Source organism: Lontra canadensis, unplaced genomic scaffold, assembly GCF_010015895.1.
Source record: "Lontra canadensis isolate GAN:19392208 unplaced genomic scaffold, GSC_riverotter_1.0 scaffold29, whole genome shotgun sequence".
Taxonomy (NCBI): domain Eukaryota; kingdom Metazoa; phylum Chordata; class Mammalia; order Carnivora; family Mustelidae; genus Lontra; species Lontra canadensis.
In genome coordinates, this window is record NW_022631023.1 from 1,767,070 (window position 1) to 1,791,932 (window position 24,863).

Genomic DNA, 24,863 nt, shown 5'->3' on the forward strand with positions numbered 1-24,863 from the left:
CGCCCAATATTTTTGCCTCTCAAGCTTTAGATGTATCCATGCTGCAGCCCCAGAGCGTCCAGGAGTCCTGCTCAAAGCCCAGTGTGCCAATCTGTTCACATTCCATGACTTCCTTTAAAACAAGTTAAGAAAAGAAAAGAAAAAAAAAAACCAAGTTAAGAAAAGCAGGAAAGAACACACAAAAGGGACGAGTTATTTTCCCATGTATGCTCTATCTTCACGTTGTTTTCCTATTTCCTTTTTTCAGCCAGTGCCGTAGGAGAAGGGTGGTGTCTTCTTACTGTTTGGTCTGCATTTCTCTGACTCATGTTGACTTGAGCATTTGTCTTATGTGAATCCTTTGGGTTTCTTCTTTTCTAGGTTGCCTTTTTTCTTCCTTTCTTTCTTTCTTTCTTTCTTTCTTTCTTTCTTTCTTTCTTTCTTCCTTCCTTTCTTTCTCCTTCCTTCCTTCCTTCCTTCCTTCCTTCCTTCCTTCCTTCCTTCCGAGGATTGTTCTTATATTTTCCTTGTTGGTTTTCAGGAACTCCCTGTTCCTTCTGTACCTTTCATGGTATGGCAAACACCTTTTTCATTCTGTCCTGGGATTACTGGCCTCACCCATTGTGTCCTTCCTGAGCAGAAGCTCTTGTTAGGATGTGAGCAAGTGTACTGGCTTCTTTCTCATTATTTGTTTTTGTTGAGCTTGCTTGGGGAATCATCTGCGTCCCAAAGTCACAAAGATGGCTCCCAACCCTCCCTCTAACTTGGAAGTTGCACCATTCACTCCTCCTGGAGGGGTGAACTGTATATCCTGTTTGGGGAGGAGTTCAGCCTGGTTTTTCCCCCACACACAGCCAGCTTTTTCATCACTTTCTCTCCATGACCTGTCCCTCCCCCCTGATCTGCATGGACTACTTACTGCTGGGCATTCAAGTTCTCCATCTCTTCTCACCTGCCTCTTCTTGGGCCTGAACTTGCGTGTTCTGTGATGGTGGCTATACATTTAGTCTTACTGTCCCACAGGGCAACCTTTATAATATCCTAACCTAAATTCCTGGAAATAAACTCCTCCTGGGCCCTGGGAACACAACTTAAATCAGTGAAATCCACAGAGAAGGAGGATTTTCTTGGCCATTTAGTTCTGCCTCCCTTCCCACCCCAGTGGAAGAACCCTTCTTGGAGACCGTCTAGAGTGCCGTCCACCCAGCTTAGGGGCTGTGCCTCACACCTGCATCTCCAGCCGACACAGGTGGCTTCTTCCAAATAACTTGGGTCTTGACGGGCTTCAGTATAGGAAGCCTTCCCAGGGAACAGTGCTGGGGCACAAAGAGCCTGGCTCCCAGTCAAAAATCCTATGCGTGATCTATCAGGCCCAGCCACGGGCGATCACAAAGGCGTCCCCCAGTGGTGGGCACACGATGCCCCACCACACACCAGGCTTGGGACACAGCCAGGGCACTGCCATCCTGGGGGAACTTCAGTGGGGACCCAGGTCTGCCAGCCCCCCTCAGAGGACAATCTGCATTTGTAGCCCTGGCACCTCCATCAGAGGCCTCCTTGTAGGGCGCCTGGATGCTACTTTCCTCCCCTCCCCACTCTGACTCAGTACCCGGTACTTTTCCATGCCCAGCCTTCCCTCCTCCTCTTTCCTGGGCTCCAGGGCTCATCCACCCATGGGAAACTTTTGTCCTGGGCTCCTAGGTGTGACCCCCACCACATGGGGGTGGGAGGTCAGTGCTTCCTGTGGCTTTAGCCTCCTGCTCACACTACTGCAGTGGGTGACTGAAGTCTTCACTGCTTCTGCCAGTTTGCTTGGGGCTGTCACTGGCTTCCCCAACATCTGGCAGCTCAGCTGGGTCCCTGACGGGGGACGTCACCAGCATCCCATCTTACAGATGAGTAAACTGAGGCTCTGAGAGGTCTGTTTACTCACACCTTTGAGATTGTGGCCCAGACCTTAAGACCTTGAGGCTGTTTTAGGACCTTTCATGTAGCCAGTTTCAAGTTTGTGTATTCGTGATTCCCACCACATCTTTCTGCTGAACTATAAAGACCTTGAGGACAAAAGGAGTTTCTGAAGCTGCTCTTTCAAAAAGCCTTTGTAGAATAAGGAGAGACCACCTAAATGAGAAGCAAAGGATGTTTATTCCAAGCTGGCTGTAACAGGGGGTACCCCACTAGCACCGGGTTTGCCAGAGGCTCAAAGCAGGGAAGGGAGAGAACTTCTAGTGGAAAGAGAGAGACTCATATGGGCCCCACGGGGACTGTGGTGTGGGGAAGCTGCAGGTAGCTACCTCTAGGCAGCCCCCCCAACGTGATTGGTTAGGGGTGAGGGAAGGGGTCCCTCGTTGGCCAAGTGCCGGCTGTTTGGGGCCGATGGCTTCCAGGCTGGCTGGTGCGGAGGCCAGCTGTAGGTGACCCGTCCAGGCTCTGCTCGTGCATACAGCCTCTCAGCTGAATACAGCCTCTGCAGTGACTGCGTGTCTAACTGATTAGAATTAACCTCCAGGGCTTCATCACCGTCTGACCTTCTCCCCGTGGCTCTGATATTATAGACTCGGTCACCCCTCATTCCTGCATCCAGCAGGAGCGTTTCCAGGGAGGTGCACACCTCTCTGCCCATGTTAACCTGGGAAACCCTCCAGCTGTGTGTGCAGCCCGCAGACTAGGCGTAGGTGGGGAGCCGGATGCTGACGACGGAGCATCTGTCAGAGCAAAGCCGGCTCCTCTGCATGGGCTGCAAGGCAGGGGTGGGGCTGGGGAGGACAACCAGGAAGGCGCTGTTCAATCAAACAATGGAGGGAGAGGCTCTCCCGGGATTAGCTAGATTCAGGGTTCCCCTGCTGCTAGTGCCCCCGTGCCCAGGGGCTCAGCCAGGCTGCGGCACTTCTGGGCGCTTGCCAGTGGCTGGGGGTGGCCTCGCACGTTCTGGATGAGGGGCCAGACCCTGGTGCGGCCTCAGCTGAAACGGCCCGCAGGTCGCAGCGCCTCTCAGCGTTTTGAGGGTGAATTTAGGACCCAGTGTTTCCTAAGAGCCTCACATGCTCCAGGGACCCCGACCAGACATGAGCCCGCAGCGCTCGCAATCCGGCCCCGGGGCCCCATCCAAGTCTGGGTCCCGGAGTGCAGGCTTCCCGCGAGATGCCCATTTCCTCTCTAGAGTCGGTCTGGGACCTGCGTCGACACACACCGCTGCCCCGGGGGGCGCCCCTGTCCTTGGCGGGTGCAGACCCTTCTCCCACGATTGCGACCCTCCCCACCTGCTCCAGGGAACCCCTCCATTCAGTACACGCTCCCGTGGCCCCCTCGCTGCTCTCTTCGCTTGCGCTTTGTAGCACGTCAGTAATGACGGCAACGCAAATATGCTGCCCTCTCCTTTCCGCCCTCCCAGAGGTCATCGGACGCGTCCTCCCGACGTTGCTGGGCGCCCCCCACGCTGGCCCCCACGCCCCCCACGCCGGCCCCCACTGCCCCCCCGACGCCGGCCCCCACTGCCCCCCCACGCCGGCCCCCACTGCCCCCCCCCACGCCGGCCCCCACGCCCCCCCACACCGGCCCCCACGCTGTGCACAGGCTTCCGGCCGGCATCCGCAGGGGCTGCTCACCTGCCTCCCCGAGCTGTTCCTCCACGGCGCAGGGCACACGGCGCACGCAGGCAGGTCCCGTCCTTGCCGCCGCCCCTCTCCCGAAGGACCTCAGTGTCCCCTGCTGTACCCAAGGCTTGCTGGGGACCCGCTCCGTGCCCCACAGCCAGTCACTGGGGATTGGCAGCTGTGATCTCGGTGGGCTCCTTGCCTGCGATTGGCGAGGCTGGGCCAGTCTGTGGTCTCCAGGGCACTCGCTGCCCCTGGCTTTTGTCCTGTGAGTCCCTGGGGACGTAGCCCTGCCTGGTTCCTGCTGGGGGTGTTTCGTAGGTAGCGGTGTGGGTCATTCTGACTCCTCCGCCCTGCCCCCGTCCTGATGGTGCTCGGCCAGCCCCTTCCTTGTGCGGCAGCCCCTGCAGCCCCGTTCAGGATGCCCCCAAGCCCGCCCCAGCCCTCCCCCGGCCCCACACCAGCCGCTCACTTTTATGCTGTCTTGTTATTTCTTCTTTGCGCTTGGGGGCCTGTCCTCCGCACTCGTTTCAGAGACAGTTTTCCTTCTTAAATTCCCTTGATTTAAGGGAGGGCAAACGGACTCTACCTTCTGCGTCATGACTCACTTGTCCTCGGCCTTTATGCAGCACACCCGCTGGCTGCCTCCACCGCCTTCAGCCCAGCAGGGAGCAGTGCTGAAGGGGCAGGCCTGGCTGGGGGTGGGGGGGGGACAGGGGCTCCCAGCTCAGCCGGCCCTGTCCTCTGGGGGTGGTGGGGAGCATCTTCTGACCAGCAAGGGCCCTCATGTCTCAGAGGCCCCTCCGCCACAGGGATGGCCACCCACCATTCTCCTGCTTCAGCCTGACTCACTTTTTGCAAAAATTGGGTTGTTGTCCTCATGTCACCCCCACACCCGCTGGGGCCACAGCCCTTGTTGCTTCAAGGAGGATCACTGGTTTGACCCCTAACGGAGGGAGTTCCTGGGATTTCTGGGTTCTTCTGTGGGCTGCCCAAGAGCTGTGGGTGTGTGTTTGCCCCAGCCCGTGGGGTCTGGTTCAACGTGACTGCTGCAGACAGCCATGTGACCCAGGTCCCTAAGGGGGAGCCGTGCTCCCCCGCCTTGCTGAGAAGGAGGTCCCCACCCTGCCTGGTCACCTGTTGTCCATGCCCACATTTGGACAGCAGAGGGCTGGGTGCCCTTACTCTGTCCACTGATGAAGGCCTTAGGGGTCTTCCCGGGCGCAGGGACTCAGTCCCATCCTCTGAGCCACACCAGCCTGGGCAAGGGCATAGAGGGGATGAACTTAGCCCACAGGGGCACCTGCAAGCTGGCAAACACCCCCAAATATTAGCCATCTGTCATATTTAGTTAGCAACTACTGTATACCAGGGGCTGGCCATACACTTCTGGGAACATGGAGATGCCATAGTGTCCGTCCCTGACAGGCCACACACTCGGGAGAGGACACAGACCACTATGCCCCAGACCAGTGCAAGGTGGCCTGTGTCACAGCACTGGAGGCCCTCGAGGGCCCCAGTCACAGGTCTCTTGTCCAGGGAGGCTGCTTCCTCCTAGAAGGACTCCTTGTGTTGAGGACTGTGGCTCCTGTTGGGAGGAAGGGTGGGATGTCCGTGATGGACCATGCTGGACCTCAGGTCAGCCTCCACTGTCATCGCCACAAGGCCTGCAGGCCTTGCTGACCCAGCCGTAGAGTGGACTGAGTGTGGGATTTGGACCCAGCACCCCCATGTTGACCCAGGCCCTAGCAGGGTCCCTGTGTCTGAGGGGAATGGCTTCGGGAATGCCTAAGTCATTCCTGCATGCCTGGTCATTTACCCCAGGCCACGGCCAGGCATGCAGTGGCCAGGTCGGGCAGGGTCCAAGCGGTAGCCATGGACTTTGCCCCACCTCCTTTCTAGAGGCTGGGCCCCATGAGCTGGTCCAGAAATGCCTCCTCTGGCCACAGATGCTGTCTGGGTTCCCTGTTTTCCTTTCCTATCATCTGGCCTCACCTGAGGCCAGGCCAGCCCATCAGGTATGTTCTGATGATCTAGAACTGTAGGGCAGAGGTTCTCCAGGGGCGTATCTGTCTCTCTAAGGAGGGCATGAGGAGTGGGGCCCAGTCCCAGGGTGGCTTGCAGGTCACACCGGAAGCCATACCCTTCCACAGCACGTGGGGACATGTGTCACAGAGCCTGCTGAGAGCCCAGGGCATGCCACACTTGGTGGTACCTGGACTGATGGAGCCTGGCTCCTGTAGGGCAGGCACTCCCTGGGGCCGGACCAGGGACCCATCCCTCCTCCGTTCCCCTCACATGCTCAACACAGCGCATGGCCATTGCCTGGGAAACAGCATGCTACGAAATGTACACCTGTGGCTCCTTCTGTGCAAAACCCGGGGCGGGGGGTACTACAGGTGCATTGTTGACCCTCAGGGCCTCAGTTTACCCGCTGGTAAAGGGGAGATTTGTGGGGGCCTGCATAACCTACCTGTGGTTTCCCTGACACAGACCTGCGCCCCCTGGACATCCTGGCAGAGGCCGTCCCTGCACACGGAGCTGCAGGTGGAATCAGGGTGATACAGGCCCACGGCGTGCAAGGACTCCAGCTCTCGGCCGCCGCCCCCCACGCCATGAGCTTCCCTGCATCAAGGATTTTCTTCCGATGTGACCTCTTCCCTGAAGAATTTTCGATCGTCATAACCTTGAAAGTTCCCAATCTTCCCCCGAAGGTCAGTGACACTCTTTACTCCTCATGTTCCTGCGCTATGTCCTCACCACCCAAGCATGCAGCAGGCACGACTGACATGGACTTCGGCCAGGCACTGCTCCCGGGCTCCAGGGTAGCTTTGGGGTCAAGGGTGGCCATCCCGATAGGCAGCGAGATGTCCATCACAGCAACCGTGCAAGCAGAGCCGTGGGACCGTTGCTAGGTGTCTATACCGGTAATTCCTGCAACCGTATCTTCTGGTGGGCTGACCTGTCAAAGGCTAGGGATGAGACTTGGAGTTCCTAGTTTGACGTCTTTCCTCGGGAAAACAGGCGATCAAGTAACAAGAGGGTGCCTTTTGGGGTCCGATTACCTGTGCTTTGCAGTCCTGTCCACCCCAGTGTAGCTAACGTTCCTGTCCCCCGACTCGGCTGGACACCCCCAAAGGTGAGGGCCCACGGTGCCCATTGCTGCTTCCCCAGGGGGCCTGGGACGGTGCCTGTCAAAGGTCTGTGACCAAGTCAGAATCCTCACAAAGGAAGGAAAGCCCTTCGGCCCTAATCCTGACCCTCCTTATTGGTTTGCTCCAGGGAAGGCGATGCTGCCGTCTCGTTTGCGCCTTTGGCTGTGCTGAGTTTTCTTTCTTTCTTTCTTTCTTTCTTTTCCTTCCTTCCTTCCTTCCTTCCTTCCTTCCTTCCTTCCTTCCTTCCTTCCTTTCTTTCTTTCTTTCTTTCTTTTTTCTTTCTTTTAGATTTTGTTTATTTGACAGAGAGACAGATCACAAGCAGGCAGAGAGGCAGGGAGAGAGAGAGAGGGGGAAGCAGGCTCCCCACTGCACAGAAAGCCCGATGCGGGGCTCGATCCCAGGGCCCTGAGATCATGACCTGAGCCGAAGGCAGAGGCTTTAACCCACTGAGCCACCCAGGCGCCCCACTGCTGAGTTTTCTTTTCCATTCATTGTGTTTTCCCTGTCCTATACGTTCCATTTTCTTCTGTTTTATATAAATTCCACTTCTCATCTTGTCCTCTGCCGTCCTGAGCACAAGTCCAGTATTTGGGTGTGTGGACTCCATTCTGTGGACGACTCCCACGTGGGAACTGCCCTCAGGGCTGGCTCTGCTGTCCTCTTCCTCTTTTTATTTTCCACCGTGCTCAGTGGCATTTATGCGGGCTGGTGTTTCAGGACCATGTTTTACTACAGGGCCTCCAAAGAGGGTACTAAGGGCAGCGCATGTGGGGAGCACATTCTGTCCCTGAGGGGACACTGCCTGGGGAACTCAAATTGTGTCACTCTGCAAGCATCTTTTATACACGTGGCTTTATTTATGTTGTTTTGAACACGCTCTGTCAATGAAATAACACAGAGATTATTTCAATAAATGTACAATAATTTTATTTATTTATTTTAAAGATTTTATTTATTTGAGAGGGAGAGAATGAGAGAGAGAGAGAGAGAGAGAGAGAGAGAGCGCACAAGATGGGGAAGGTCAGAGGGAGAAGCAGACTCCCTGCTGAGCAGGGAGCCTGAGTCGGGACTCGATCCCCGGACTCCTGGGATCATGACCTGAGCCAAAGGCTGATGCTCAACCCACTGAGCCACCCAGGCGTCCAGTGTACAATAATTTAAGAAACCTATTTTATACCCGTGCATTTACAAAGTGTATTGAATGAAGGACAGTGTGGTGAAGCCCTCAAGCTTGTCAATGACACCATGGATTTTTGCTTGTGTATGAGGGCTGTTCTGAGAAACGTTTCTATACGTGGGCTGCTAAGGAGTATTTTTTTTTAAGTTTTTATTTAAATTCCAAGTAGTTACATAGAGAGTCGTATCCGTTTCATATGAACAATACAGTGACTCAACACTTTGTACATCACCCAGTGCTCCTCAGGACAGGTGCCCCCTGACTCCCCAGCCCTACTTCCCCCAGCCCCCACCCACCTCCCTTTGCCATCAGTGTGTTCTCTCAAGTTGAGTCTTTCTTGGTTTGCCTCTCTCTATCTTTCTCTTTTTTTGTTCCCCTGCTCGTTTGTTTTGTTTCTTAAATTCCATATGTCAGTGACATTATTTGTCTTTCTCTGACTTATTTCGCTCAGCATAATACCCTCTAGCTCCATCCATGTCATTGAAATGGTGAGATGTCATCCTTTTTTAGGGCTGAGTGATATCCCATTGTGAATATACACATCTTCTTTATCCATTCATCTGTCGATGGACACCTGGCTGTTTCCATAGTTTGGCCATTGCGGATAATGCTGCTATAAGTATCAGCATGCCTGTGTCCCTTCAAATTAGTGTTTTTGTTTTGGGGGGCGGTAAATACCCAGTAGTGCTATTGCTGAGTCATAAGGCAGTTCTATTTTTAACCTTTTGAGGAACCTCCACACTGTTTTCCAGAGCGGCTGCCCCAGCTTGCATTCCCACCAACAGTGCACAAGGTTCCCCTTTCTCCACACCCTCGCCAACACCTGTTGTTTCTTGTGTTGTTGATTTTAGCCATTCTGATGGGTGTGAGGTGGGATCTCATCGTGGTTTGGATTTGTATTTCCCTGATGCTGAGTGATGGTGAGCTTCTTTTCATGTGTCTGTTGGCCATTTGGGTGTCTTCTCTGGATAAATGTCTGTTCATTTCTTCTGCCCATTTTTTGATTGAATTGTTTGTTTTTTTTGAGTGTTGAGTTTTACAAGGTCTTTATAGATTTTTGGATGCTCACCCTTAATCAGGTATGTCATTTGCAAATATCTTCTCCCATTCCATAGGTCATGTTTTAGTTTTGTTGGTTGTTTCCGTCACTGTGCAGAAGCTTGTTATTTTGGTGAAGTCCCAATAGTTAATATTTGCTTCTGTTTCCCTAGCCTCAGGAGACATAACTAGAAGCATGTTGTTATGGCTGATGTCACAGAAATTACTGCCAGTGTTCTCTTCCAGGATTTTTATGGTTTCAGGTCTCACATTTAGGTCTTTCATTCATTTTGAATTTATTTTTGTGTGTGGTGTAAGGAAATGGTCCAGTTTCATTCTCCTGCATGTGGCTGTCCAGTGTTCTGGACACCATTTGTTGAAGAGACTTTCTTTATTCCACTGGATGTGCTTTTCTGCTTTGTCAAAGATTAGTTGACCATAGAGTTATGGGTTATTTCAGGATTTTCTATTCTGTTCCACTGATCTATGTGTCTATTTTGTGCTAGTACCAAGCAGTCTTGATGATGACAGCTTGATGATGACAGCTTGAAATCCAGAATTGTGATGCCCCCAGCTTTGGTTTTCTTTTTTAGGGTTGCTTTGGCTATTCAGGGTTTTTTGTGGCTCCAAACAAATGTCAGGATTGTTTGTTCCAGATCTGTGAAAAATGTTTTTGGTGTTTTGATAGAGATTGTGTAAAATGTGTAGATTGCTTTGGGGAGTATAGACATATCATTGATATTCATTCTTCCAATCCATGAGCATGGTATGCCTTTCTATGTGTCCTCCTCCATTCCTTTCATAAATATTCTATAGTTTTCAGATATTTTACCTCTTTGGTTAGGTTTATTCCTAGGTATCTTACTAGTTTTGGTGCAATTGTAAATGGGATTGATTCCTTGTTTTCCCTTTCTGCTACTTCACTTTTAGTGTGTAGTAACGCAACAGACCTGTACATTGATTTTGTATCCTGCCACTTTGCTGAATTCATGAACCAGTTCTAGCAGTTTTTTGGTAGAGTCCTTTGGATTTTCTAGAATATCATGTCTGCAAATCGTGGAAGTTTGACTTTTTCTTTGCCAATTCAGCTGTATTTTATTTCTTTTTGTTGTCTGATTACTAAGGCTAGGACTTCCAGCACTATGTTGAATAACAGTGGTGAGAGTGGACATGTCTGTCTTGTTCCTGACCTTAGGGGAAGAGCTCTCAGTTTTTCCCCATTGAAGATGATGTTCACTGTGGATTTTCTTATATGGCTTTTACTGTGTTGAGGTATGTTCCCTCTATCCCTACTTTGTTCAGGATTTTTGTCATGAACGGATGTTGTACTTTGTCAAATGCTTTCACTGTGTCTACTGAAATGACCTTATCCTTTCTCGTGTTGATGTGGTGTGTCACATTGATTGATTTGTGAATACTGAAACATCCTTTATATTGAATAAATCCCACTCAATTGTGGTGAATGGTTTTAAATGTATTGTTGGATTCAGTTTGGTAGTATCTTATTGAGAATTTTTGCATCCGTGTTTGTCAAGGATATTGGCCTGTAGTTCTCTTTTTTTAGCAGTGTCTTTACCTGGTTTTGGTATCAAAGTAATGCTGGCCTCATAGAATGAATTTGGAAGTTTTCCTTCCTTTTCTATTTTTAAAATAGTTTGAGAAGAATGGCTATTAACTCTTTAAATGTCTGGTTGAATTCCCCTGGGAAACCATCTGGTCTTGGACTTTTGTTTGTTGGGAGTTTTTTGATTATTGATTCAATTTAATTGCTGGTTATGGGTCTGTTCGAGTTTTCTATTCCTGTTTTGGTTTTGGTAGTTTGTATGTTTCTAGGAATTTATCCATTTTTTCCAGGTTGTTAATTTGTTGGCATATGGTTTTTCATATTATTCTCTTATGATTGTATTTCTGTGGTGTTGGTTGTGATCTCTCCTCTTTCATTCATGATTTTATTTATTTTGGTCCTTTCTCTTTTCTTTTCTTTTCAAGATTTTATTTATTTATTTTCCAGAGAGAAAGAGGGGGAGAGAAAAAGCAGGGGGAGCAGCAGGTAGAGGGGGAGGGACAAACAGACTCTCTGCTGAGCAGAGGAGAACAAGCAGACTCCCTGCTGAGCAGGGAGCCCATTGTGGGACTTGATCCCAGGACCCTGGAAATTATTACCTGAGCTGAAGACAGATGTTTAACTGACTGAGCCACCAAGGTGCCTTATCCTTTCTCTTTTGTTTTTGATAAGTCTGGCAGGAGGTCTGGTCTATCAATTTTATTAATTCTTTCAAAACACCAGCTCTTAATTTCATTGATCTGTTCTACTGGGTTTTTTGTTTGTTTGTTTCTGTATTATTTATTTCTGCTCTAATCTTTTTTTAAACAGTTTTATTTATTTATTCGAGAGAGAGAGAGAGAACGAGAAGGAGGGAAGATTAGAGGGAAAAGGAAAAGCAGACTCCCTGACAAGCACCCAGGTCTCTGAGATCATGACCTGAACAGATGCTTAACTGACTGTGCCACCCAGGAACCTTGATTCTGCTCTAAACTTTATTATTTCCCGTCTTTGGCTGGCTTAGGCTTTATTTGGTACTCCTTCTCTAGCTCCTTTAAGTGTAAGGTTAGGTTGTATATTTGAGACTTTTCTTGTTTCTAGAGAAAGGCCTGTATTGCTGTATACTTCCCTCTTAGAACTGCCTTTGCTTCAGCCCAAAGATTCTGAGCTATTGTTTTTCCATTTTCATTTGTTTCCATGTATTTTTTTATTTCCTTTTTAATTTCCTTTAACTTGTTCATTCTTTAGTAGGATGTTCTTTAACCTCCATGTATTTGTGATCTTTCCAAATTTTTTCTTGTGTTTGACTTCAAGTTTCATAGTGTTGCGGTCTGATAATATGCATGGTATGATCTCAATCTTTTGGTACCAGTTGAGACCTGATTTGTGACCCAGTGTATGATCTATTCTGGAGAACGTTCCATGTACGCTCAAGAAGAGTGTGTATTCTGCTGCTTTAGGATGGAATGCTCTGAGTATATTGTTAAGTCCATCTGGTCCAGTGTATTGTTCAAAGCCCTTGTTTCCTTGTTGATCTTCTACTTAGATGATGTGCCCATTGCTGTGAGTGAGATGTTAGAGTCCCCTACTATTACTGTATTATTATCAATGAGTTTCTTTATGCTAATTATTATTATTGTTTTTGTACATCATTTTTAAAAATTAACACATAATGTATTATTTGTCCCAGGGGTACAGGTCTGTGAATCGCCAGGTTTACACACTTCACAGCACTCACTATAGCACATACCCTCCCCAATGTCCATAACCCAAGCACCCTCTCCATACTCCCCCTCTCACTGGCAAGCCTCAGTTTGTTTTGTGAGATTAAGAGTCTCTTATGGTTTGTCTCCCTCCCAATCCCATCTTATTTAATTTTTTCCTTCCGTACCCCCCAAACCCCCCACTTTACCTCTCAAATTCCTCATATCAGGAGATCATATGATAATTGTCTTTCTCTGATTGACTTATTTTGCTCAGCGTAATACCCTCTAGTTCCATCCACGTCATTGCAAATGGCAAGGTTTCATTTCTTTTGATGGCTGCATAGTATTCCATTGTATATATATACCACATCTTCTTTATCCATTCATCTGTTGATGGACATCTAGGTTCTTTCCATAGTTTGGCTATTGTGGACATTGCTGCTATAAGCATTCAGTGCATGTGCCCCTTTGGATCACTACGTTTGTATCTTTAGGGTAAATACCCAGTAGTGGAATTGCTGGGTTGTAGGGTAGCTCTATTCTCAACTTTTTGAGGAACCTCCCTGCTGTTTTCCAGAGTGGTTGCACCAGCTTGCGTTCCCACCAGCAGTGTAGGAGTGTTCCCCTTTCTCTGCATCCTCGCCAGCATCTGTCATTTCCTGACTTGTTAATTTGAGCCATTCTGACTGGTGTGAGGTGGGATCTCATTGTGGTTTTGATTTGTATTTCCCTGATGCCGAGTGATATGGAGCACTTTTTCATGTATCTGTTGGCCATTTGTATGTCTTCTTTGCAGAAATATCTGTTCATGTCCTCTGCCCATTTCTTGATTGGATTCTTTGTTCTTTGGGTGTTGAGTGTGATAAGTTCTTTATAGATTTTGGATACTAGCCCTTTATCTGATATGTCATTTGCAAATATCTTCTCCCATTCTGTCAGTTGTCTTTTGGTTTTGTTGGCTGTTTCCTTTGCTGTGCAAAAGCTTTTGATCTTGATGAGGTTCCAACAGTTCATTTTTGCCCTTGCTTCTGTTGCCTTTGGTGATGTTTCTAGGAAGAAATTGCTGCAGCTGAGGTCAAAGAGGTTGCTGCCTGTGTTTGCCTCAAGGATTTTGATGAATTCCCTTATCATATTAAGGTCTTTCATCCATTTTGAGTCTATTTTTGTGTGTGGTGTAAGGAAATGGTCCAGTTTCACTTTTCTGCATGTGGCTGTCCAATTTTCCGAACACCATTTGTTGAAGAGACTGTCTTTTTCCTATTGGACCTTCTTTCCTGCTTTGTCGAAGATTAGTTGACCATAGAGTTGAGGGTCTATTTCTGGGCTCTCTATTCTGTTCCATTGGTCTATGTGTCTGTTTTTGTGCCAGTACCATACTGTCTTGATGATTTCAGCTTTGTAATAGAGCTTAAAGTCTGGAATTGTGATGCCACCTACTTTGGCTTTCTTTTTCAACATTCCTCCGGCTATTCGAGGTCTTTTCTGGTTCCATATAAATTTTAGGATTATTTGTTCAATTTATTTGAAAAAAAAAAAAGATGGTATTTTGGTAGGGATTGCATTAAACATGTAGATTACTTTAGGTAGCATGGACATTTTCACAATATTTTTTCTTCCAATCCATGAGCATGGACTATTTTCCCATTTCTTTGTGTCTTCCTCAATTTCTTTCATGAGTACTTTATAGTTTTCTGGATACAGATTCTTTGCCTCTTTGGTTAGGTTTATTCCTAGATATCTCATGGTTTTGGGTGCAATTGTAAATGCAGTCAACTTGTTTCTCTTTCTTCTGTCTCGTTGTTGGTGTATAGAAATGTAACTGATTTCTGTGCATTGATTTTATACCCTGACACTTTGCTGAATTCCTGTACAAGTTCTATCAGTTTTGGAGTGGAGTCTTTTGGGTTTTCCACATAAAGTATCATATCATCTGCAAAGAGTGATTGTTTGACTTCTTCTTTGTTGATTAGGATGCCTTTAATTTCTTTTTGTTGTCTGATTGCTGAAGCTAGGACTTCTTGTACTATGTTGAACAGCAGTGGTCATAATGGACATCCCTGCAGTGTTCCTGACCTTAGTGGAAAAGCTCTCAGGTTTTCTCCATTGAGAATGATATTCGCTCTGGGTTTTTCATAGGTGGCTTTGATGATATTGAGGTATGTACCCTCTATCCCTACACTTTGAGGAATTTTGATCAAGAAATGGTGCTGTGCTTTGTCAAATGCTTTTTCAGCATCTATTGAGAGTATCATATGGTTCTTATTCTTTCTTTTACTAATGTATTGTATCACATTGATTGATTTGTGGATGTTGAACCAAACTTGCACCCCAGGAATAAATTCCACTTGGTCGTGGTGAATAATCCTTTTAATGTGCTGTTGGATCCTATTGGCTAGTATTTTGGTGAACATTTTCACATCCGTGTTCATCAAGGATATTGGTCTGTAATTCTTTGTTTTGATGGGGTCTTTGTCTGGTTTAGGGATCAAGGTAATGCTGGCCTCATAAAATGAGTTTGGAAGTTTTCCTTCCATTTCTATTTTTTGGAACAGTTTCAGGAGAATAGGTATTAATTCTTCTTTAAATGTTTGGTAGAATTCTCCTGGGAAGCCGTCTGGCCCTGGGCTCTTGTTTGCTGGGAGATTTTTGATGACTACTTCAATCTCCTTACTGGTTATGGGTCTGTTTAGGTTTTTTATTTCTTCTTGGTTCAGTTGTGGTAGTTTATATGTCTCTAGGAATGCATCCATTTCTTCCAGATTGTCAAATTTGCTGGCATGTAGTTGCTCATAATATGTTCTTATAATTGTTTGTATTACTTTGGTGTTAGTTGTGATCTCTCCTCTTTCATTCATGATTTTATTTATTTGGGTCCTTTCTCTTTTCTTTTTGATAAGTCTAGCCGGGGTTCATCAGTCTTATTAATTCTTTCAAAGAACCAGCTCCTAGTTTCATTGATTTGTTCTACTGTTTTATTGGTTTCTATTTCATTGATTTCTGCTCTGATTTTTATTATTTCTCTTCTTCTGCTGGGTTTAGGCTTTATTTGCTTTCTCCAGCTCCTTTAGATGTAGGGTTACATTGTGTATTTGAGACCTTTCTTGTTTCTTGAGAAAGGCTTGTATCGCTATATACTTTCCTCTCAGGACTGCCTTTGCTGTGTCTCACAGATTTTGAACAGTTGTGTTTTCATTTTCATTTGTTTCCATGAATTTTTAAAATTCTTCTTTAATTTCCTGGTTGACCCGTTCATTCTTTAGTAGGATGCTCTTTAGCCTCTGTTCTTTCCAACTTTCATATTGTGATTGAGTTCTAGATTCAGAGCGTTGTGGTCTGAAAATATGCAGGGAACAATCCCAATCTTTTGGTACCGGTTGAGACCTGATTTGTGACCTAGGATGCGATCTATTCTGGAGAATGTTCCATGTGCACTAGAGAAGAATGTGTATTCTGTTGCTTTGGGATAGAATGTTCTGAATATATCTGTGATATCCATCTGGTCCAGTGTGTCATTTAAGGCCTTTATTTCCTTGTTGATCTTCTGCTTGGATGATCTGTCCATTTCAGTGAGGGGAGTGTTAAGGTCCCCTACTATTATTGTATTATTGTCAATGTGCTTCTTTGATTTTGTTATTAATTTGTTTATATAGTTGGCTGCTCCCATGTTGGGAGCATAGATATTTAAAATTGTTAGATCTTCTTGTTGGAAAGACCCTTTGAGTGTGATATAGTGTCCTTCCTCATCTCTTATCATAGTCTTTGGCTTAAAATCTAATTTATCTGATATAAGGATTGCCACTGAAGCTTTCTTTTGATGTCCATTAGCCTGGTAAATTGTTTTCCACCCACTCACTTTAAATCTGGAGGTGTCTTTGGGTCTAAAATGAGTTTCTTATAGACAGCATATAGATGGGTTTTGTTTTTTAATCCATTCTGATACACTGTGTCTTTTGATTGGGGCATTTAGCCCATTAACATTCAGGGTAACTATCGAGAGATATGAATTTAGTGCCATTATATTACCTGTAAGGTAACTTTTATTGTATATTGTCTCTGATCCTTTCTAGGCTACGACTTTTAGGCTCTCTCTTTGCTTAGAGGACCCCTTTTGATATTTCCTGTAGAGCTGGTTTGGTGTTTGCAAATTCTTTCAGTTTTTGTTTGTCCTGGAAGCTTTTAATCTCTCCTTCTATTTTCAATGATAGTTTAGCTGGATATAGTATTCTTGGCTGCATGTTTTTCTCGTTTAGTGCTCTGAATATATCGTGCCAGCTCTTTCTGGCCTTCCAGGTCTCTGTGGATAAGTCTGCTGCCAATCTAATATTTTTACCATTGTATGTTACAGACTTCTTCTCCCGGGCTGCTTTCAGGATTTTCTCTTTGTCACTAAGACTTGTAAATTTTACTATTAGGTGACGGGGTGTGGCCCTATTCTTACTGATTTTGAGGGGGGTTCTCTGAACCTCCTGGATTTTGATGCTTGTTTCCTTTGCCATATTGGAGAAATTCTCTCCAATAATTCTCTCCAATATACCTTCTGCCCCTTCTCTCTTTCTTCTTGTTCTGGAATCCCAATTATTCTAATATTGTTTCATCTTATGGTGTCACTTATCTCTCAAATTCTCCCCTCGTGGTCCAGTAGTTGTTTGTCTCTCTTTTGTTCAGCTTCTTTATTCTCTGTCATTTGGTCTTCTAATCACTAATTCTCTCTTCTGCCTCATTTATCCTAGCTGTAAGAGCTATTGCACCTCATTAATAGCTTTTTAAATTTCAACTTGGTTAGATTTTAGTTCTTTTATTTCTCCAGTAAGGGCTTTTATTTCTGCAGACAGGGTTTCTCTAATATCTTCCATGCCTTTTTTGAGCCCAGCTAATACCTTGAGAATTGTCATTCTGAACTCTAGATATGACGTATTACCAATGTCTGTATTGATTAGGTCCCTAGCCTTCAGTACTGCCTCTTGTTCTTTTTTATTTGTGGTGAGTTTTTCTGCCTTGTCATTTTATCCAGATAAGAATATATGAATGAGAGAATAAAATACTAAAAGGATGGCAAAGACCCCAGAAAAATGTATGCTGACCAAATCAGCAGAGACCTCAAATTGGGGGGAGGAATAAGGGGGTAAAAAGAAATTTTAAAAATTAAAATAAACATATAAAAAATTAAAAAAAAATTATATATATATATATATATATATATATATATATATATATATATATGACAAGTGAATAGACCAGAGCCACCCACTTGATTTGGGGTGTATTTTGGCCTCTTAGAAGAAACTACCTCCCAAAATGTTAAAGAAAGAAAAAATTATATATATACAAAAATAAGGGTAAACATGATGAAGGGACAGAATATGATTGTAAAAATGAAAATTTTAAAAAATTCTAAAAAAGGAATTGATAACATAAGTTGGTTGGAAAAAGAAAGAAAAAAAAGTGGAGAGAATTTGCTCAGGCTGGAGACTAGAACAAAGCCCTGTGCTAGATTTAGGGTATATTTTGATCTATTAGAAGAAATTGTATCCCAACATTTTTTAGAAAAAAAAAAACCACTATATGTATACAAAAAATAAAGTTAGATACAATGAAGGATAAAATATGAATATAATAATGAAGGTTTAAAAAGATATTTTTAGAAAGGTATTGTTAAGATAAACTAGTTAAAAATGTTAAAAGGGAGAAGAGGAAAAGTTAAAAAAATTAGAATAAGAAAAAATTTTTAAAAAGTTAATTAACTTTGCAAGACTAAAGAATCATGGGGAGAAAGCCATGAATTCCATGCTTTGCTTTCCCCTAGCTCTGGAATTCTGCTGTTCTCCTTGATCAGTGAGCTTGGTCTTGGCTGGATGTTCTTGTTGATCTTCCGGGGGAAGGGTCTGTTGCAGTGATTCTCAAATATCTTTGCCCGAAGCGGAATTGCACCACTCTTGCCAGGGGCTGGGCTGAGTAATCTGCTTGGGTTCGCTCTCGGGAGCTTTTGTTCCCTGAGCGCTTTCTGTAGAGCTCTGGAGGGTGGGAATGAAAATGGTGGCCTCCCAGTCTCCAGCCAGGAGGAGCTGAGAGCTTGGAGCCCCACTCCTCAGTATGCCCTTGGAGAAAAGCAGTCAGTCCCTCCCATCTCCCTGGTCTCCTGCCGCGCTCCAAGCTCACCCGCCTTTGACCAAGCCTTTCTGTCTCTGCTGCATGGCCCCATTTGGAGTCTCCAATCCCAGTAGATCACTGCTGTGCTCCTCTTCCAGTAGAGGAAAGTGGATCTCCCTGGATCTGCCACTTGTGGGATCCCTGCTCAAAGAGCAGTGGACTGACTGTGCCGGAGATCATGGTTTAAGGTAACCCCGAGCTGAGAGCTCACTCCTTCGCTCCGTCTCTGTAGCTGGCTTCCCCGCTGATACCTGCAGGCTCTGCTACACTCACACACCCCTGATCCTTCAGTGACCCCATGGGACCTGAGACCACACTGTCTCTGTGAGGGCTACCCCACTTAGCCTCTGAAGCGATGTCCTTCAGTGCAGCAGGCTTCTAAACGTTTGGATTTTTTTGCTCCACGGCTGTACCGCTTGCCAGAAGCTGGCCCCTCCCCCAGCAGTCTATCTTCCCGTCACTTCGGATTCACTTCCCCGCAGGTCCTACCTTTCAGAAAGTGGTCACTTTTCTGTTCCTGGAATTGCTGCTCTTCTTCTCTTCGATCTCCTTTTGGGTTTGTAGGTGTTTGGAATGGTTTGATAGCTATCTAGCTGGACTGCTGCGACCTGATGTCATCTCAGTCTCCTACTCCTCTACCATCTTGACTGGTCTCTCCTATGTTTATTATTAATTGTTGTTTATATTTGGATGCTCCCAATTTAGGGGATAAATATTTACAGTTGCTAGATCTTCTTGATGGAACATCCCCTTTCTTATGACAGTGTCCTTCATCTCTTGTTGCAGTCTTTGTTTTAAAGCCTATCCTGTCCCACCTAAGTATTGATACTCTACTTTCTTTTGATGTCCATTTGCATGATGGATGTTTCTCCATCCCTTCACTTTCTGCAGGTGTTTTTATGTCTACAGTGGATCACTTGTAGGCAGCACTCAGTGATTTTTTAACAGCTTGGTTGAGCTGCAATTAACGTACCACACACTTCCCTATTTGAAGTGTGCAATTAAGTGATGTTTGGGGTATCCAGCTTCTGTGCAGCCCTCATTGTGGGGAGTTTGCAATTTGCCATCACTTTGAGCTAAAGCCCTGCACCCTTCAACTATCCCACCCCTACCAGCAACAACTAGTTTACTTTCTGTCCTATTTGTTTGCCTACTCTTGACATTTAATATAAATGGAATACATTCACAAATATATGGTCTTGCTCCTGGTTTCTTTTGTGTAATATGTCTTCAAGGTTCATCCATGTGAAAGTGCTCATCAGCACTTCACTCCTTTCCATGGCTAAATAACGTTCAGCTGTATGGACATACCACAGTTTGCTCATCCATTCATCAGTTGATGGATGTTTGGGTCATTTCTACCCTTTGGGTACAATGAATAGTGCTGCTATAAACATTCATGTACACGATTTGTTATGGACATATATTTTTTAATTCTCTTGGGTATATACTTAGGTTTGGAATTGCTGGGTTGTATGGTAACTGTAGGATCAGCCTTTTTTAAGCAGGAGGCAGAGAGAAAGGGAGAGAGAATCTTAAGCGGGCTCCATGCCCAGCACAGAGCCCAACATGAGGCTCAATCTCACAACCCTGTGAGCATGACCTGAACTGAAATCAAGAGTCGGATGCTGGGTGCCTGGGTGGCTCAGTGGGTTAAGCCGCTGCCTTTGGCTCAGGTCATGATCTCAGGGTCCTGGGATCGAGTCCCGCATCAGTTTCTCTGTTCAGCAGGGAGCCTGCTTCCCTTTCTCTCTCTGCCTGCCTCTCTGTCTACTTGTGATCTCTCTCTGTCAAGTAAATAAATAAAATCTTAAAAAAAAAAAAGAGTCGGATGCTTAGCTGACTGAGCCACCCAGATGATCCCCTATGCTTAACTTTTTAGGACCTGCTAGACTGTCTGCCTAGGTAGCTGCACCATCTTGCAATTTCTCCACATCTTGTCAACACTTCTTATGACCTGATTTTTTTTATTGTAGCCATCTTCATGAGCAACAAGTGGCATCTCACTGGGGCCTTGATTTGCATTCCCTGATGAATAGTGATGTTGTGTGTTTTTTCCTGTGTATTGGCTGTTTGTCTTATCTACTTGGAGAAATATCTATTCAAGTTCTTTGCCCAGCTTTAATTGGATTATTTCCTTTTTTATTGTGGAGTTATAAATTTTCTATGTATTTTAAATAGAAGTCCCTTATCACGTATGTGATTTGCAAATATTTTTCTCCCATTCTGTAGGTTGTCTTTTCATTGTGGCAGTGTCCTTTGAAGCAGAAAACCTTTTAGTTTTGATGAAGTCAGATTTATCTTTTTTTTTCTTTTCTTACTTATACTTTTAGTGTCATATCTTAGAACCCATTGCCAAATCTGAGGTCATGAAAATCTACCCCAGTGTTCATTTCTAAGAGTTTTATAGCTTTAGTGATTTTATTTTGGTGTTTGGTCCATTTGAGTTAATTTTTGTACATGTTGAGAAGTAGAGTCCACTTCCTTCTTTTGCATGTTCATGTCTAGTGGTCCCAGCACTTTTTGTTGAAGAGACACTATACTTTCCCTTTTGAGTGGCCTTAATCCCTTGTTGAAATCAATTGACTATAGATATATGAGTTTATTTCTTGATTCTCAATTGTATTGCACTGATAAATGAATAGATACCAATACTGTCTATTCTTATGCCAGTACCACATCATCTTGATGACTATAGCTTTGTAGTAAATTTTGAAATTGGGAAATGTGAGTCTTCCAAACTTGTTCTTATTCAAGATTGCTTTGGTTTATTCTGCATTCCTTGTAATTCCATATGAATTTGATCATCAGTTTGTCAATTTGCAATAAGAAGTCAGCTTGGATTCTGATAAGGGACTACATAAATACATAAATGGGGGAATAATACTGCCATACTCACAGTGTCAGCTTTTCTCATCCTGGAACAGGGATGTTTTCCCACTGATTTAGATTTTCTTTAACAAAATAAAAATGATGTTCTATGGCTTTCAGAGCACTAGTTTTGCAGTTATCTTGTTCCTAAGTATTTATTCATTTTATCTAATTTATATTAGTTATTGGCATACAGTTGTTCATAGTAATTCTCTGTAATTCTTTTTATTTCTGTAAGGCTGACAGCAGTGACCCCTTCATTTCTGATTCTCATCATTTGAGCTTTCTCCCTCTCTTCTTCTCTTTTCTATGATCAGTGTAGCTAAAGTGTTGTCAATTTTTCAATCTTTTTGAAGAGACTGTTTTATTGATTTTTCTTTATTATTTTTCTATTCTCTATTTTACTTATTTATGCCCTACTCTTATTATTTCCTTCCTTCTGCTTGTCTGCTGTGTCTTAAAGTAGAAGTTTAGGTTATTTATTTGAGACCTTTCTCCTTTCTTAATATATGTACTTATTAGCTATAAATCTTTCTTAATATATGTACTTATTAGCTATAAATCTCTAAGAAGGGTTTTAATTGCCTCCTGTAAGTTCTGGTATTTTGTTCTTTACTTTCATTTAAAAGTATCTTATGATCCCCCTTTTGATTCTTCTTTGACCTTTTAGTTATTCAGGAGTGTGCTGTTTAATTTATGAATCCCCCCAATTTTTTTCTGTTACTAAATTCTAATTTCACTCCATTGTGTTCTATCCATTTTAATGTATTGGGGTTTGTTTTATGGCATAACCTATGTTCTATCCTAGAGGATGTGCCATGTGCATTTCTGAAGAAGGATATTCTGCTGTTGTTGGCCGAGGTATCTGACAGATCTGTTAGGTCTTGCTGGTTTATCGTGCTATTCTTTGTGTCCTTGTTGATCTTCTCTTCAGTTGTTCTATCCATTGTTGAAATTGGGATAGTGAGGTCTTTAACTACTATTATTGTCTATTTTTTTCCTTTATGTCTGTCAGCTTTTGCTTTGTGTATTTCAGTGTTATTATTTGCATATATGTTTACAATTATTATATATTCTCCATGGATTGACCTTTTTATCATTAAAAATGTCTTTGTGTCTAGTAACAATTTTTGTTTTACATCCACTTTATCTGATGTTAGTAAAACATGATTATTTTCTTACGGCTGCTGTTTCCATGATATATCTTTTTCTATCCTTTTGCTTTCAATCTAGCTGTATCTTTTACTCTTAAGTGTGTCTCCTGTAATGAGTGTATGGTTCAATCTCAATTTTATCCTAACAATCTTCCCTTTGATTGTATGAGTTAATTCACAATTAATGTTATTATTGATATATAGTTGATCCTCATTATTCATGGCTTTTTGCAATTGCAACTTCACCTACTCACTAACATTGATTTGTAACCTCAAAGTCAATACTCATGGTGCCTTCACAGTCATTCATGGACATGCACAGGTCACCAAAACATTGGGTGTCCCCACATGCATGTTTCCAGCTGAGGTCAAACAACTCCGCCTCTTGCTTCAGCTCATGCTGCAAACTAGTACCCTGTGCTGCCTATTTAAGCCATGTTCTCCAGGCTCTTGTGCTTCTTATTGGTGAGGTCACAGTTTGAAGTGGCCTCCTAAGTACAAGAAGGCTGTGATGTGCCTCACAGGGAAAATGCTTGTGTTAGATAAGCTTCTTTCAGGGGTGTGCTATATTGCTATTGGGAGTGACTTCAGTGTTAAAGAGTCAGCAACAAATAATAAGTGTTCATTGTGAAATGATTATATATATATATATATATATATATATATCCCTCATTCTTGCTAATATTTGGTCTTCAACCCCAGTTTCTGAAACTGAGCTCCTAAATCCCTTGGAATTTCCTGGGTGGTTGGAATGATTTTTGCTATAATGAAGTGATTCTTAGTTGGCTTCAGGATGGGGCTACTCACCAGAAAGACAAAGCTTTGATTAGAAGCTTGGTGCTTTCAGTCCCATCCCCAACCTCAGGAAAGAGGAGAGGAACTAGAAATTGAGTTAATAATCAATCATGTGTGCATGATGAAGCCTCCATAAAAATCCCAAATGTATGGAATTCTGAGAACTTCCAGTTTGCTGAATGTGTCCACGTGCCAAGAGGGTGGCACAGCCCAGTTCCACAGGGAGAGAAGCTCCTTCACTCAGGACCCCTGCAGACCTCGCCCTCTCTATCCTTCCATGTGGCTGTTTGTCTCTAAAAATATCCCTTGCAATAAGTCAGCAGTAGGAAGTCAGTTCTTTTCTAGGGTTTTGTGAGCTCCTCTAGCAAAGTGTTGAACCCAAGGAGGAGATCATAGGAACCTCTTCCTTGTAGCCTAATCACAGGTTATGAGTAACTGGGCATCTACTGTTGGCATCTGAAGTGGGGGTAGTCTCATGAGTCTGAGCTCTTAACCTGGGGTTCTGCACCAGTGTCAGAATGGAACTGAACTGTGGGACACCCAGAAGGTGTTAGAGAGCTGGTCCATGAAAAAACCCACATACCTGGTGTCAGAAGCATTACACGTGAGTGAAGAATGACACTGCATTTTTCCCAGGCACACACATTGATCAGTTGACAAAAATGGGACCAGGGCCCACAGGAAGCTAACTCTAGTTCCCCTAGGAGTGACGGTTATTATTTGCTAACCCAGCACATGCAGTGATTTTCCGTAACACGTCACCGTCAGTGGTGCGAATGGGCTGTGGCTAGATCTTGTCGGCCACGTCACTGTCTTGTTTCCTCTGTGTCTTGTGTCTCTTATGTGTGTGTTCCTCTTGTTCTTCTTTGGTGTGCTCTTTTGCGCTTAGCAAATATTTTTTTCATGCAGTGTTTTTATTTCTTTAATGATTTTTCACTATTTTTTTTAGTTTTTCCTAGTTTTGCTCTGGAGCTTCCATGTTTATTTTAACATGGCAGAATTAGCTTCCGACTTCCATTAGTCAATTCCAGTGATGTAAAAACAGGCTCCTTTTCATACAGAGCTCCATCCCTTCTTGTCCCTTTGTGGTCTTGCTGTTACATACACTCCACCTGTCAATGTTAAAAACCTCTCGATATATTGTTATAATTATTACCTAATATGCTTTTACGACTTCTAAGAAGCTGAGAGAAGACAGGAAAGCAAGTGTTGTATTTTCAGCTTTGGTTCTCCTAGGCTTTTGATCATCTCTTGTTCCCTTGACACTTTCCTGTGATCCAAGGTGCCCTCTGCAGTCATTTCCTCTGCCCACTGCAGCTTTGCTCCCACCTGCCTCTTTTGTGTTGTCGAATACATCACCTCACGCCCCAGACCCTTCAATGCAGTCTGGGCGTCCTGCTGCAGGCAGCTGCTTTAGTCGGAAAAGCAAACCACAGGAGACTCAGTAAAGGAGGAAAGCTCGGGGCCACCCTGTCTATTGTAATCACATGACCTCCCTGACTGGCGAGCTCCGAGTCCTCCTGTGGATCAGAATTCCCAACCCAAGGGACTCCCGACAGTGTGTCTTATAAGGTGGGACTGCCAGCATCAAATTCCCTCAGTTTTTATTTATCTGGGAATGTATTCGGACTCATTTGTAAACATAGCTTTGTTGGATAGAGGATTCTTGATTGACTTTTTTTTCTTTTTTTTTTTTTTTTTT

General features: G+C 44.5%; 1 protein-coding gene across 1 annotated transcript in view; it reads left to right on the plus strand.

Moving 5' to 3' along the window:
* The first annotated feature begins 6,061 nt into the window (after positions 1-6,061).
* The window catches only part of TSPEAR (thrombospondin type laminin G domain and EAR repeats), a 52,923-nt gene continuing 34,121 nt past the window's right edge, over positions 6,062-24,863 (plus strand). The window contains exon 1 of the mRNA XM_032865222.1: positions 6,062-6,286. Within this exon, the coding sequence (XP_032721113.1) occupies positions 6,188-6,286 (99 nt within the window). The 5' untranslated portion in view covers positions 6,062-6,187. The remainder of the gene's footprint in view (positions 6,287-24,863) is intronic.